This window comes from Papilio polytes, unplaced genomic scaffold, assembly GCF_000836215.1.
Source record: "Papilio polytes unplaced genomic scaffold, Ppol_1.0 DF824047.1, whole genome shotgun sequence".
Classification (NCBI taxonomy): Eukaryota; Metazoa; Arthropoda; class Insecta; order Lepidoptera; family Papilionidae; genus Papilio; species Papilio polytes.
The window spans coordinates 3,621,900-3,636,916 of record NW_013525157.1 but is presented as its reverse complement, the minus strand read 5'-3'; the positions used below and the strand labels follow the sequence as shown (position 1 = coordinate 3,636,916).

Genomic DNA, 15,017 nt, shown 5'->3' with positions numbered 1-15,017 from the left:
TAATAAAAAAACTCTATATTATTTACCTCATTTGTAATATTTCACGTACATTTATTTCAAAGACATTTCTAGACATTTACTAAAAAAAAAGGCAAGAATTTATTCAGATTTTGTTCTCAATCGTTATGTATTCAAATGAAAAACTTCTGGTCTGAAATAACATTTTACGGTTGAATTGACGTTTGAATTACATCATCATAAATTTAAATTAGATGAAACAATTTAAAACAGTTCCTTTGATAATATTTACATAATGTTTTACTTATAACTAAGAGTAACAAGTATACGAGTACAACAACCAATTCTTACGAATTTTGATTTAGCAATCTACAAACAACGACCAGTTGTAGCGAGCAGTCAAAAGTCAAAAGCAAATGAAAAAAATTGCGCGTTTGCAAAAAGTAATTAAAAACGCACTTCCTAGAAATTAAACAAAAACTGGAATAAAAACGTGCATTTAAAAAGACATAGTTGGAAAAATAGAAACAAAACTTTACCCTAACGATAAATAAATCTTAAAGCATATAATAACTGAGATCAAGAAATGGTAGAAAATACATGTTTTCTTTGGTTTTAATTCTATTTTACAATAATGAAATAACCTAGGTGGGTGGTTTGAGAGGCGTATTGCCTACATGTAGATTCTGCAGCTGGGGTAACAAAATGGCCGCCGTAGCTATGGTTGTCACCAACACGAACACGGCGAGTAATGCTCGGTCGGCGACTACAGCGACCTAATAAAATCACAGTGTTAATAATTAAAAAATTCAATCGATCGTCGTTATGAATCTAATATTTTATGAGGGAAATGTAGTTTACAAGAGATTGTGACTATTGCAGAAACACTTTTGTAAAGACAAAACACGTTTTATATATTAAGGATGTCTCAGCAGTGATTATAGTACATCAGAAATACCAACATAGGCGTGTTAAAAAAAACATTCGACTGGTGGGTGGTGCCTGTCAAAACTTGTAATTAAAATATCTCGGGCTGAATTATTATACATTTTTATTATCTGTCGCCGCGCGAATAGAAGCCGCAGAAAAAAATACTCGCAATACCCAGGTGCTCATTTCGGATTCTTTTCTAAGTTTATACGAAAACAATTTATTCATATACGAATATGTTTTTCCGAGATGCCATATTCTGGTACGAGATTAATCCTTGTGTCGTTTTAGAGGTCAAATCCCTCAGTTCATTGCGGTACTAATCCGGATAAACTGGAATGCCAGATGTAGTGCATAAGTGAAAAGTTTTACCATGACTCGATAGATAAGAACTTTCAACCGCCCCAGTTTATTCAGGCAAAAATTGCACTTAAAGTTACTTTTATTAATCGTAAAAAGTCCATCTAAAAACATTTTATGTTTTTCTTAAAATTGTGTAAAATATTTATTGCTACTCTATACCGATATGTAAGATATATTTTGGTAAGCCAATTTTTGTGTTATGTCTAAAAATAATTGAATAGACTTTGAATAACGCATGCAACTTTTTTTTTACAATTAAGAAAAATGAAATCTAACAGTACTAATTACGTGTACTCAAGAAATGAAGTACCTGTTTCCACTCGAGGTTGGCTCGCTCGAGGCGCTCGTTGGCGGCGACGCGCTGCTCGTGGCGCGCGGCGGCGTCGCGCAGCGTGCAGCAGCAAACGCATCGCGCGCACGCACCAGCGCCACCTGCCGCGCCCCCGCACATCTCGACCCCCAGCGGTGGGCTTGACGGGGAGTTTACTACCGGACCCGTACGACCTTTGCAATTGTAATGATTTGCTTCTTCATATAGTAACAACATGCCAGAACAAAATCATATTTTAAAAGTGTATACATAATCAGTAAATTAAAAAAAAAATGTGTATGTGGTTAAAAATCTTATTAAAAGGGACATAGGGACGGATTTTGATGGGTCGTTATTAGGTGCGTTTACGTTACTTAGATGGTTTATGTTTGGGCGTGGAAAGCGCGGCGAGGCTGATCCCGGGGGTGCGGGCGAACCGTCGCAACCGTGGCAGCCGTGGCAGCCGTGGCAGGCGTGGCAGGTCTCGCAGCGCTCGCAGTGCGCCTCCGACTTGAGCCGCGAGCCCGTGCGCGGGTTCACTTGCACGCACGCCACTGCAGGGGGACTGTCGCCCTGTTACCACAAGCAATTACTTTCAAAAGAATTATTAAAAACTGACGCAAACATCCATTTGCACAATGTTAGGTTCAGTCAACAGGTAGCCCTTCAAGCTACGAATGTGACTGGTAGGAGTAAAGAGATATCTTATCAAATTTGTTGTTTATTGTTGATCAAATTTGTTGGTTTCCATTATGCATTCTGATTAACCTTGGTATCGGTGTCAAAGTTGATGAAGAGCAGGCGCGCGAGGCGCTGCAGCACCAGCTCGCGCAGCGCCGCCGGCACCGGCTGCCCTCTCACTCCTCTACGAACAACAACACACCTTCGCGCAACTGTCTCCCCTTTCAACATTAGCCGTTACTAAATTGCTGAGAACTAAATCACTCGCAAGAATAGTAATAACTCAAAAGACCAATAAGTATCCTTCTATGTCAGTTTTTTGACATTTTGTCACCTATTTAACTTTACTACAACTCGAATTTTGTATCAGTTTATAGAGATTTTCTAAGGATATAGCAATTACAATGGTTATTTATAAAAAGGAGAGCAGGTTAAAGCAACGAATATATATTTGAAACGTATAAAAATAGACTCGCCTGTAAGATATGTTAAGAGTTACCACTGAGAGCGATGCCGAGAATGAAACCAAACACGTACTGACGCCGTAGTAAAGACCTGGAAGTATTTGACCAACATAAAGACAAAAGAAATAACGTTAACACATAAACTTTTACGAAGTCTAAGAAATTACAATTTTTGTGAATCGATAAAGTTTAAAAGGATAGATTTATGTGTATTTTCTCAGATTTTATTAAGCACAATTATAGTGGCTTTATACTTTAACATTCATGAACAACATTCCTAATTTAGAAGTGAACATTATTGTCTAATTAACGTGTTCATGTAATCAATGCAATAATTTCAGGTTTAATTGGAAACCATTGCCCAATTTTCCGAATGAAATTCGTACCGACAATTGAATACCATTTTCAACGAGGCTTCGGTATTTGGAGAATCTTTTCGACGAAATAATTATCCTCGTAATTAAGTCGAATGAATAATGCATACGTAAAATTGTCCAGTCTTTCACTCTTACATAATCTTTTGACTGTGCATAACAATAACATAATTTACGAAGTGGTTCCTACTATCGAGTGAGATACATCAAGTTTCCATTTGTCACGATCAGAGCGAAGGATTGGAACACATCACTAAAGTGTTCCAGTCAGATTGTGACGTAGCTAATGCCTAAATGCTCATCGATCACGTCGCTGAACAGATAAAAAGCTTATTGACTTAAACAAATTGCTATTTACTTTTCAACTAACTCTTTAAAAATTTTTGATAATGAAATGTGTAATAAAATGAGAATTCTTACTTATTAATGGCGTCTTTTCCGTAGGTGGTAATGTATCCCGTATAGTCATGAGGAATACAGTCATTGAAAGCAATGCGCTTATTCCTAAAGTCACTTTCTCTCCGGATTCGGATGGCACATAAAATACTAGAAGGGCTAAAACAATTTACGAGTTAATCAACTAAACAAACATCCAAAACGCACAATTAATCCAATGTCAACGAGCGCGGGGATGTAAAAAAATATATAAAAATATATTTTAATTCCGCACATTTAAAAGCAGTGAAAACTAAATTAATATCTGTCACAAAACGTTTACCACTATTTCTTGGTATTTTATATAACAATTGAAAGATGAAATTACTTACCGATTCCATTTATTAGAAGGCATGGTAATATTAGATTGAATACATAGAACATTGGTCTCCTTCGCAGTTTGATTACATACGTTATGTCCGGGTAAGGCTCGACGCAGCACGAATAGTACTGATCGTGTCTGATCGCTTCAAAGCTCACCAAATCAAATTCACCGTTCGTTTGATAGTTCGTTGTATCGCCTTCGTCAAATTGTTTTATTAAGTCCAACTAAAACAACATGTCTTAAATAAAGTTAAAATTTTATAAAACGTATCAGAACGCAACAGAAACGTTCAGATTTCTATTTAAAATCTTAATAACGTTTTTATTTACACATTAAAAACATACGGAAAACTCATTAAAATTCGTGTAAGTTGTATTTGCTTGTGTGTTTACTCTTGAAATTGCGATTGCTTTATACTTGCAACATTTTTAAATCATATTAAAAAGCTAAAAATTTATATCTAGTCGAGTTTATAAAGCTTCTTTGATTCAAAAGTTTTAATACCGTTTTAATAACTACTGCAAAGCTGTTCTGTATCTTCCTGTCATATTAAAAAAATCAAAATCTAACTTAATCCATAGCTTTTCGTTATGGTAGATATCTTACAAAATCATGTAAGACTGTTGAAAAGTTACGTACGTACGTAATTAGTTACCGTAATAAAATTGACAAGGGTTATTTTGAAAACTAATTTCCATAGTAACGAGAGAAATTCGCGGGCAACGCAAGGGAACGCTTTGAACGGATTTATTATCTGGACAGTGACAGCCGTTGCAACATGCTGGAAACAAATGACGGGGGAACACTTTTTGTTCCGTACGGTTTGCAAATATAGTCAGATATTTTAATATCCATTTTAATTTGTAATATTAAGCGGTAATCTATATTTGCCATAGGATCATCATAGCTTCTACGACGACAAATAAACCCTTACTATCGCATTTATGCTAGGTTTCTGAAGTTTTATTTATATATAATAGGAATCCAACGTAACACATGAAGCAATTATTTTTTTACATGAGTGCCCATTTATTTTATCGTTACCTAGTGATTCAGTGTTAGGTTGACCTAAATTTCAACGATGTAAAACTCAAATTACGTAGTTCGGAAACGCATTTCATGTAGCTATCTAACCAAAAAACTAACGAATGGTAAAATGTAGCTGGGAAAACGGGCATAAGTCTTCTAATAGTTACCTGAAAACCGTCATATGTCCACGAAGCCCATTTCATAGTGCACAGCTGGATATCGAATGGGAACTGCTCAACATTGATGTCACAAACCGAGACGTAAATGCCGTGACTTAGCCATGTCACCTCGCCTGTATGCTTCACTATGACATTAGTGTTGATGACCGCCGATTTATAATTGGGGTCAGCACTGTTAACAAAATATACATTTCCCAGCAGCTAAATAAATATAAAGGAAAACAATATCCTTTTCTAAATGGTTTTTGGCCAAACACACCTTTTTTTACATTTAGTAATTGTTTATTCTTGTTTAAAATATTAGAAATCTGTTCACCTAATAGGAATTATTTCTACAATGTTAACAGGTACTTTCGTAAACTGATTTTCGATTAAATTTTCCTTACTTTATACCATTATATTTAACACGGCGGAAGATAAGTGCTTCATTAATAATAATGGTATTCCGACACCGTGTATTCAATTACGTTATCTGCGATGTTTTCGAATAATTTCAATATGGTATCGAATTTAACGATTTTTTGCATGATTGATTACTTTGGAATTTTAAAAACAATAAACTTTTTCTCTAGAAATTTGTAAAGTCACACTTAATTAAGTGCTTTATTCTCTGTCCTTGTGTTAATTCGATAAATGTGAGTACTCTCCAATTTCTTCTCACAAGAGACCAAATCAAATATATATTAGGAACCAATTAATAAACAGAAAGTTGCTTCAATACTTACTTATTATATAAAATAATATCAGGCCTCCATACTCTTTCGTAAGGTATTCTAATAACACTGATACCATCGAAATCGCTGGTGTTCCATCTCAGATGATAATCCGTCCAGATCTGAGTGATCCAGCAATTAGTGGTGAGAAGTTGATCTTTTTCTTCCTGCACAAGAGTAAAGGTGAAAGAAATTTGTCATCTCCGTCAGCGTGGAAAATAACCGCCATCAATCATCGTTGGACAATGACCTTTGTTAAAATCATGAATGGCGAAGCTAAACCGAAAACAGAATTTATAAAAATATCTGTTAAAACATAACTAGTATAAAAGTCTTTGTAATGTGTTATTTCTTATATTATAATAATGCAAGCTTTCGCCCGATTCCGTCCCTGTAGTACTAAAAAGAAGTAAAGAGTCCATTTCTTCCAGATTATGCTTTATATGTATTTCCGTTCAGCCGTTTACGCTACCAACTCTAACAAACATACATCCATTCATCTAAACCTTTATATTTAAAACATTTTAATAAAAAAATTATCTGAAACTGTTTTATAACTTGATAATAAATTAGGCCCTCGTTATCCCAAAACTAATCCGACGCCGGAGATTTGGACATCCTTTATCTCGTTACAAGTTCACTCTGGACATAATAACATTTGTGTGACATAATCATGACTGTGGACTTCGATTAACGTAATTTATACGAAAACGTATCGCCATCTCTTTGCAGCTTTAACATCTTCAACAATGACTTCTAAAGTAGATTTCAATATGAGTTAAAGATAAAACAACTTATGTAAGTAACAAGTAACAAAAATCATATAACAGAAACATATATAAATCCCTAATTGGAAATAATAGTAGAATTAGAAGAATAATAAAAAGGACCGGATGATCACATCTCGCATGAACGCATCCAATCATAAATCGAGTAATCTATTGTATTTCGTGAAGGTTGCCGAGGCTGAAATCATTATGTTGAGATTTGTGGATTCGTATTGACCAATATAAAAAGGAATTATCATCGATTACTAAGAAAGTATAGTTATTAATATCGACGCAGATACATTGGATGCATACAATTGTATAAATTGTGTGTAAACGTCTCAGGTTTTTTTTTAATGTAATGGATGAAAGTATTATATAGAAATTCGTTATTACAAAATTCTTTGTGACAAGTTGTGAAAGAATCAGTTCGGAAAAGCAATATATATCAGGGAATAAACCAAATAAAGTGTTACAGAATTATGTCTATGGTTAATATGTACATTTTGCCTATTTTTTAGCTAAATAAAAATTTCATAATAAACTATCGCAAGGTCTAACGTATGAGGAAAATCGAGCTTGTTATTTTCATCCAATAAATTGGCTGCAACGAGACACCGTAATAAATCAACTATGCAATTGCGTATTCCTGAGGGTTTTCCAAATCAATTTATATCTTATTATCGAAAATGTTTACTAAAAAAGATCACTTTTATCGTCCGTAACCTTTGATTTGAAAATGACAAGCATGTTACATAACAATATGTTATATTAGCTTAAGTCCGCGACTCCGTCCGCGTGAAATTAAAAAAAAAACAAAAGTGAGTAGCCTATGTGTTCTTCCAGGCTATCCTCTACATCTATACAAATGTCATCGAGATCCGTTCAGTCATTTAGGCTACAAACTCTAACAAACATCCATACATCCATCCAAACTTTCGCATTTATAATATTACTAAGATAGGAAGATAAGATTCGCTATTTCATTGTAACTATTAATGATCAATCCTTCAAAAAACGTTGACAAATTAATACAACAGTAAATCGTCTGTTCTGTATGAGAAATTCTCTCCACCGGCTTGTGAGGTTTAGACTGACATTTGACCTAAGTTCAACCAAAGGTTGGACGGATCGTCCGCTATCCGACATGAAATACCGCGCAGGTGATGTTGATATTTGGTTAGAATATTGCCGGATACGCTTGTCACACCCCTATGTTATTGCTACAACAAACAAGTTCCTAGCTGTTTGCTGTCTCTAAATATTGACCATCAAAATCACTCACTTTGATTTGTCTGAAGCGTAAAAGTATGAGGATATCCTTGAAAATAAAAGGTACTCTTGAAAGAAATGAAAGCACAGTAGATTTACAGCTAGACTAAGACCGAAGAATGTAACTGAGGATGTTTCGTATGACAGTAAATAACTAAACTAAATAAAAGAATGTCAATATATACTGTTTTTCGGTTACTTTTAAGATTCCTATTATATTATACACGAAGTAAAACATACCACATCTATAATGTGGTGCAGCGACACACCAAATGTCACCAGCAAGGGCTGTGAAGAGTTTTCCACTGGCCGCACTGATGCGTCGTATTTCTGCATCAGATGTCGAATCAATTTGTACTCTTCGTCACACCCACATGTACCTGCAAATAGAAAGTAATTTAAATATGACAAAGTAAATAAAGATACCCAGAATAGAGAAACGGTGTAATATTGAAGAGCATTTTTGGAGACATTGTATAGAAAATGCAAATTTTTCTCATCTAACCGTCAAGATCATCATACGGAAAAAATCGACTATTAATGTCTATCTATTGGTTCGTTACCAAATAATAAAGAATTTTCTTTTTACTTAATATTTCATATTCCTACAAATATTCATAACAGTGCGAGTATAACATTATTATGCAAATAAATACTTCATAAAATCCTGGAGGAGATTGTAGGACCGGAATCTTTGTTACAATTCGAAACTTCAAGGTAACGCAAACGTACAGCTAATTAGATATTAATGTAAAAGGGTCAGACCTGGATCTCTGTTTTCGACATCAGTATTATACAATACAAGATTTTCAAAGGCGAAAGATAATTAACCACAGCAAAAGGATCCAAAGGTATGGTCAATTAATTATTTTCTCTTATTCACTATATCGTTTTATTTAATGATTATAAAGCGAAGTATTTGCTTTAGATATTCCATATTTTTTGTTCTCGGTAACACTGAACATAAGCGTTTAGTCTACGAAAGCTTTCTGTGGTATTTCATGATGGAATTCTTATACTCTCCATTGGCGGTGGCATGAAAGGCTTGTTCTAATTTCGATGACAATTTTCTCTCCGCTACACCGATCCCTTATTACGTAGAAAATGTTGAAGACAATGAGTTTACCAAAGGTTAAATAATGAGATAAAAATGTAAATTCTTAATTATGTTTAATGCGGCAAGGAATGGCATCAATATCATTTATTTCGTCTCATATGTAACCATTATCACTTACAATTATATTTGTCGGCTTGTGCTAACACGATATCAGAATTACTACTACTCGAGACCACATGTGGGCGGTCATGGGTAAAGTCGGATGCCAGGCATACATTCACATTACTTCTGTCAGGACATCATCGATCTACCAAGCCCATATCGTTCAAACAATGTTCTCGCAACGATATTTTCAGAATAATCTAAATTCACTCGAAAGTAGCTTGGCGGCGCTCGTGTTCTCTATGACTTAAATTCAAATTGATTTCTTCTTCTCATTGCGACTTATTTATGAATTCGAATAAACTCTATGTACAAAGAAAATATCATCTTCTCTATGGAAATATATCTCTTGGTACTAGCATTGTCGTTTGGGTCTCCATGTAGTTCATTGTCCATTCAACGTGCATGTACAAGATACGTGTATGATATACGTTTATACAGGATAACATTCTATGCAGGACGTTTACGTCGGAACCGATATATTCACTTCGAAATACGGTAGATTTGATCTACAACCAAAACATCTCTTGTACAACTTTGTATACAGATATCAGTATTAAGTAATCACTTCGGATTTATCTTGATAAAGCTTCATTTTGCATGGTTTTATATTGAGGTCAGACTTTAAAACTATACTCAATTTTAAATCCACATAAAACGAAATTGTAAACATTAAACTTCCGAAATGAGGAAGCAATAGTTTGAGTCAGTTAAAAGTGGTCTTAAAACTTAATAAACTTGAGAATGAAGCCAAATAGATATTCAGTCTACTGAATCACTATTATCAGACACTTGATGAAAATCAAATAAATCGTAGCTTTGTGATATCGCCAGTTTATTTTCTCTTGTTCTAATCGATTTAGAAATACCAAAATCGAGATCCGTTTACTTAGTTATGATTTTCAAATCCATTAATATTCCATACGTTAGTATTCATACTAGACTAAGGCGGCCCTGATAATACGGCTTGGCAACACGTGTTTATTTGACTACTCTAACAATTAACACCTCATAAATAAAGTATTAAAACTTTATATAGGCTAAGCTCTCACAAGCCGTATTGTGGTGGGCAACATAATGCCGAAGAGTAGAGTCTAAGTATGAATATGTATTTAAATGTTTCAATTCTGTCTATCCAAAGAATATCAAATATCTGAACAAATTTTATACGTTATAAACATAAACTGTTCCATAAATTAGTTAGAAAATTTGTTAACAAATAATTTCCTCGTATATGATTGTGCCAGAAATCATGTTGGCGAATATTTTCAGTAAGAAACTAATAGAGAAATAATACGAAGTCCCGACATCTCTGCATACTCATAATAAAGGCATTTTGTTATATGTGGTTCATGAAAATTTTTATCTACACGGCTAGAGATGTAATAAAAGAAACACCTAATTCAGGCTCTCATAGTTAAAAGTAGTGTTATTTTTTTTTGTCCAAATGTTACTTCCTGATTTTATTCAATTTAAATAAGTTGTTTAGAATTAAGAAACTTAATTAAATAATTAAACAAATCAATGTATTTCACTTACCTTTCAAATAAAATGATAAAATCATCCAAATGCAACGCCGTAACATAACTGATCTCAACATTTCAATCACTTCACGCAACTTTTATTTAAATTAAGCAACATAACTTTCGGAATTAGAGCAAATTTGAGAATATTCAATCAACATCTTAACTCTTCACAGTTACAACCACATTTGTACTTGTAATCATAATTATTTTATACATAAAATACAAAGTAATTCTCTACACAAACTTTTATTACATCTAAGAAATAAATATCAGAAAAATTTCTCGATGAGGCAGCAAGAAAAAAGATTTACACAATAAAGTTTTTATAACATCCGTAAAATGTGATTAACGACGTGAGTGATATTCGGGGAGCAGACAGCCGTGCGGCGGCCGCGGCGGCTGGCGCACTGATGACATGACGGATCTCTCAACTCCCAGAAAAGATCCCCCGTCGAAGCGCGCTCCTAGAACCTATGCCGCCCTGGTACTATTCAACGAAAACCTGAGATTTTATAAAGTAGAAAAAGCTACCTAAGAATATTTTATGGTGGAAAAAGGTATTAAAATTGTGACGATTTTAGTTTGGACTGTGGATTTTTGCGAATCTATTTGGGCATTTCCTCGTCAAAATCAGCTTTTTGAAAATCGAATTCGGATGTTTTCCAATTAACAACATCCAAATTTGATTTTTACTACGTTTGGAAATGTTTGCAACTTTGAATACTAAACTTTGCTGATGAAAACACCGTGAACGTTGCTTTCTTGTTTCTAGTGAGTGATCACGAAAACACTAGGGAGTCCTCAAAGCGTTTAAGACTTTCATTTGTACGATGATCAGCACGTTGTGGGGTTGGAAATGAGCGGCATTCCCCTGAGGGATTGCTGACTTGCCCTTTCACAAATTAGATCCCATAGATTTACAAATAAGGGTTTGATGCGCGTGGAATAAAATTCACAACATTATTTTAACTTTATAACATCATTTTTAGTCTTATCTCATTTTGTATGTTGTAATACATAGTTCAATTTCAAAGGCTCGGTTAAAAATAACACTTATTCATGTCTTCCAGATAAATTGCCTAACCACGGCTTTAGGTACGTAATTTATCTTAGAACGCGGGGATGCATTCGCTCCCTTTTTATATGTTTCACTATGTCGATTTGATAAATTACTTCGTAATCTTTCAACAGAAGTCTCCGGGTTTGGGTAAATGTCTTTTTTGATTGGTCACAATCATCTCTATCAAGTATTTTTAGGAGAATTCTTTGATCGTCCTTAATTTAAGAATTCAAGCTATTATATGACAATATATTTTTTCCAATTTCATGATCGTCAATTTTACTTGTGAAATGTATGAATACTAACAATATTAATTAAAGAAAATCGTTACGTACAATTGGGAAATTAAATGGCAGGTTAATGAAAATGTCATAAACACGTTAGTTACCCGTATACATCAATACGGTGCGCTAGACCGGGCAAAGAGAAAGGCCGCTGCAAGGCCAGATCGATTCGACCTCCAGTTAACAAAACATTGGCCAGATTAATCTTTGTTAATGAAAATTCTGTAAAATAACTGAAAACAATAACATAAGCACCTTTTACGTATTAGATTAGAAACGAATCCCTGAAAAAATAAGTTTTAAATACATCACTTAATTATTATTAATGTTAGGACTATAGATAACTTACAAGTACTTAAATTCTTAATCTAAATTAATTGCTTAACACATAAATAACTAGCTGTTGATCGGGACTTTACCCGCGTGAAAATAAAAAGCCTATGTTACTCATAGGTAAATTACTAACGGTAAAAGAATTTTTAAAATCGGCCCAGTAGTTTATGAGTTATTTCAATACATACAAAAATACAAATCTTTCCTCTTTATAATATTGGTATGGAAAAGAAAAGATTTGTGTTTCGTTAAAAATAATTCTGGCAAAGCCTATACAAGAATTACTTTGCTGTTCAAAATTTTAATATTACAGAGTTTTAATCGTCAGACACTTAACATATTTTCTAACCTGTAAAATGGTAGAAAGGAGCGTAGTTTTTACATATATAGTGCATTCTAAGTGCTCTATTTTCCGGCTGAGAGTGCGGGGAACGGTAAATCGGTAAGTGGAAAACTTTCCGCCTTCGTGATTTGAGAACTCGACTTGCCTAATTAATCAGGAAACTGCTTTACTAGTTTCAACTGTAGTGCTCATTTTTTGTGCCAACGCAGGAAATATACCTTTTTTATATTATATGGTGGTAAACGAGCTTGTGACCACATGAATACGCCGAGAAAGCGAAGCGATCGCTGTCCATATACATCAGCAATTGCAGACGGGTAGACAACCCTTAATCAACCGAGAAGGAGATGCACATAAAGACGAAAGACACATATTTCCCCTTTCTATGCGACTCCTCCACCGTCAAATCTACGTTACTTTCCCGTCCTTTCCTCAAAAGAAAATGGTGGGAAAGGAAAGGGATTAAAGTATACCTACTGAAAAAATTGACCTTCCTCTTTGCAGATATTTTGAAATAAAAGTGATGTGCGTGTATTTACTACATATTTTTATTCAATTGTGACTTAGTGGGGTGTAAAGATCAAAAGATTTGGACCAATTTTCAAAAGATATAGTTAGTTATTCCTTCTCTAGGAATCTTTGTTGGTAGACGTATTCGACTTTATTGATTTTCCACTTACGTATCCATTACACATTTATTGGTAACATTTCAGAAAGAACAACTGGATTTGCAATTATTTTTGTTGCAAATGAATCTGTATTACTGAAAAAATTATACTTTAGGCCATAATTAGGTAGGAATCGATGTTTCGAGTTAAGCTAGCAGTCAGGAGCAGTCGTTTGAGTGTGAAGTCTATCAATTATAGCACCAGCCCGGGGCTCGGCAATACCTTTACGACTGAATGGCCCCGACAGCCGTTCTTATTGGAAACGCAATATCGCTACAATTTAAATATTGTATTCATATATTATACAATTTCTACAAAATAGATTTAATATTATGCCAAGTCGTTAGTTAATCATCTCATTGTAGCTGTTTAGTGGTTAGATAGAAGATAGAGTTTAAAAAGACACTGACACTATATTTACACGAAGAAATGAAAAAGGACTCTCAGTGCGACAACAACGTTACTATTATTATGTAGATCTACTTAATTGTGAGGTTTTTTTTTTTTATAAAGATATAGTTGAGTCATTGAAATTAATTGATGAAAGATCTTTAAGAATACGCACGGAAATCTAGACAGATTTCGGTGGGAATATAAATATATATTTCGCCCGCGATTCCATCCGCGTGGATTAAAAAAAAACAAAAGTGTGTAGCCTTTGTGTTCTGTCAGACTATCCTCTACATCTATACCAAATATCATCGAAATCAGTTCAGCCGTTTAGACTACACATTATAACAACATCCATCCATCCATCTAAACTTTCACATTTATAATATTAGTATAGTAGTAGTGTGTGCGAATAATAGACATTATAGGCTACATTTATGTTTTGAAATTAACTTAAATTTTAAAATTTAAAAGCTGTATAAGAAAAAAATGACGTTGTAAAGAAACTTGGCAGAGGTATGGTGAATTCAAGTTAGTCGGGTCGTTAGAGCGGAAAACCCCAACTGCTAAACGATTTGCTGCTTCAAAAATATTCAGCCAACATATTGCTCCTAGAGCTAGAATGCACTATTAATGAACATTTGATTTACTACTCGAAGTACAATTCCATACGTTATTGCTATGTGCTCAAAGAGGTTATTATTTACTACAGTTTAGTGTCTGTAGTTTTCTATAAGTTACTTCTAATGACGTTGAAGTCTTTAGTTCAAATAAAAAGTGACTAATCTTTCGATGTTTTACAATAGTTGTATATCAATAACAAAATAATATGCTGTTACGATCAAACCAAAGAACTATGAAAAAAATTAATTCGACGCATTCATAAAACTACAAATTTTTTTGAATGCGATATTTTATAGTTGGATAAATGTTTTTTAGAGTTTGTAGCCTAAATGGCTGAACGGATTTCAATTAAATTTGGTATAGATGTAGAGGATAGTCTGGAAGAACACATAGACTACACTCTTTTCTTTTTTTCATTCTACGCGTACGGAGTCGCGGGGAAAAGCTAACTTATACTAGTATAATAATAATAAGAGAAGCAAATCGTAAATCCGATCTCGATTTCAAAGATTCTCAATTTCAAAGTTGATTAAAGTTTATAAAACTTTGACGATCGATATCCGCGAAATGAGATACTATAGCCGCAGGATTTCACAAGTTTAATCAAATCAATTCGCAGCTTGGTTAACGTTTCAACAACGATAACTAGGTAACTTAAACTTAGATTCAGATTATCCGGTACTATATCACCAGGATGAGACAAAAGCGAACGGAGCCAAGCAATTGTTTCAATTGAAATTTGCAGAATTTCAATATCGCTGGAATATTGG

At 34.1% G+C, this 15,017-nt stretch overlaps 1 protein-coding gene across 1 annotated transcript; it reads right to left on the bottom strand.

The window, feature by feature from the left end:
• Positions 1-480: 480 nt before the first annotated feature.
• Positions 481-10,937, bottom strand: LOC106100837 (neuronal acetylcholine receptor subunit alpha-10-like). The gene is made up of 11 exons (XM_013279895.1): positions 10,559-10,937; positions 8,041-8,180; positions 5,774-5,928; positions 5,037-5,220; positions 3,848-4,064; positions 3,501-3,635; positions 2,719-2,797; positions 2,330-2,426; positions 1,936-2,134; positions 1,562-1,755; positions 481-734 (listed from the first exon to the last, which is right to left on the bottom strand). The coding sequence occupies exons 1-11, from the start codon at positions 10,617-10,619 to the stop codon at positions 603-605; spliced, it is 1,593 nt and encodes a 530-aa protein (XP_013135349.1). The 5' UTR covers positions 10,620-10,937; the 3' UTR covers positions 481-602.
• Positions 10,938-15,017: the final 4,080 nt, after the last annotated feature.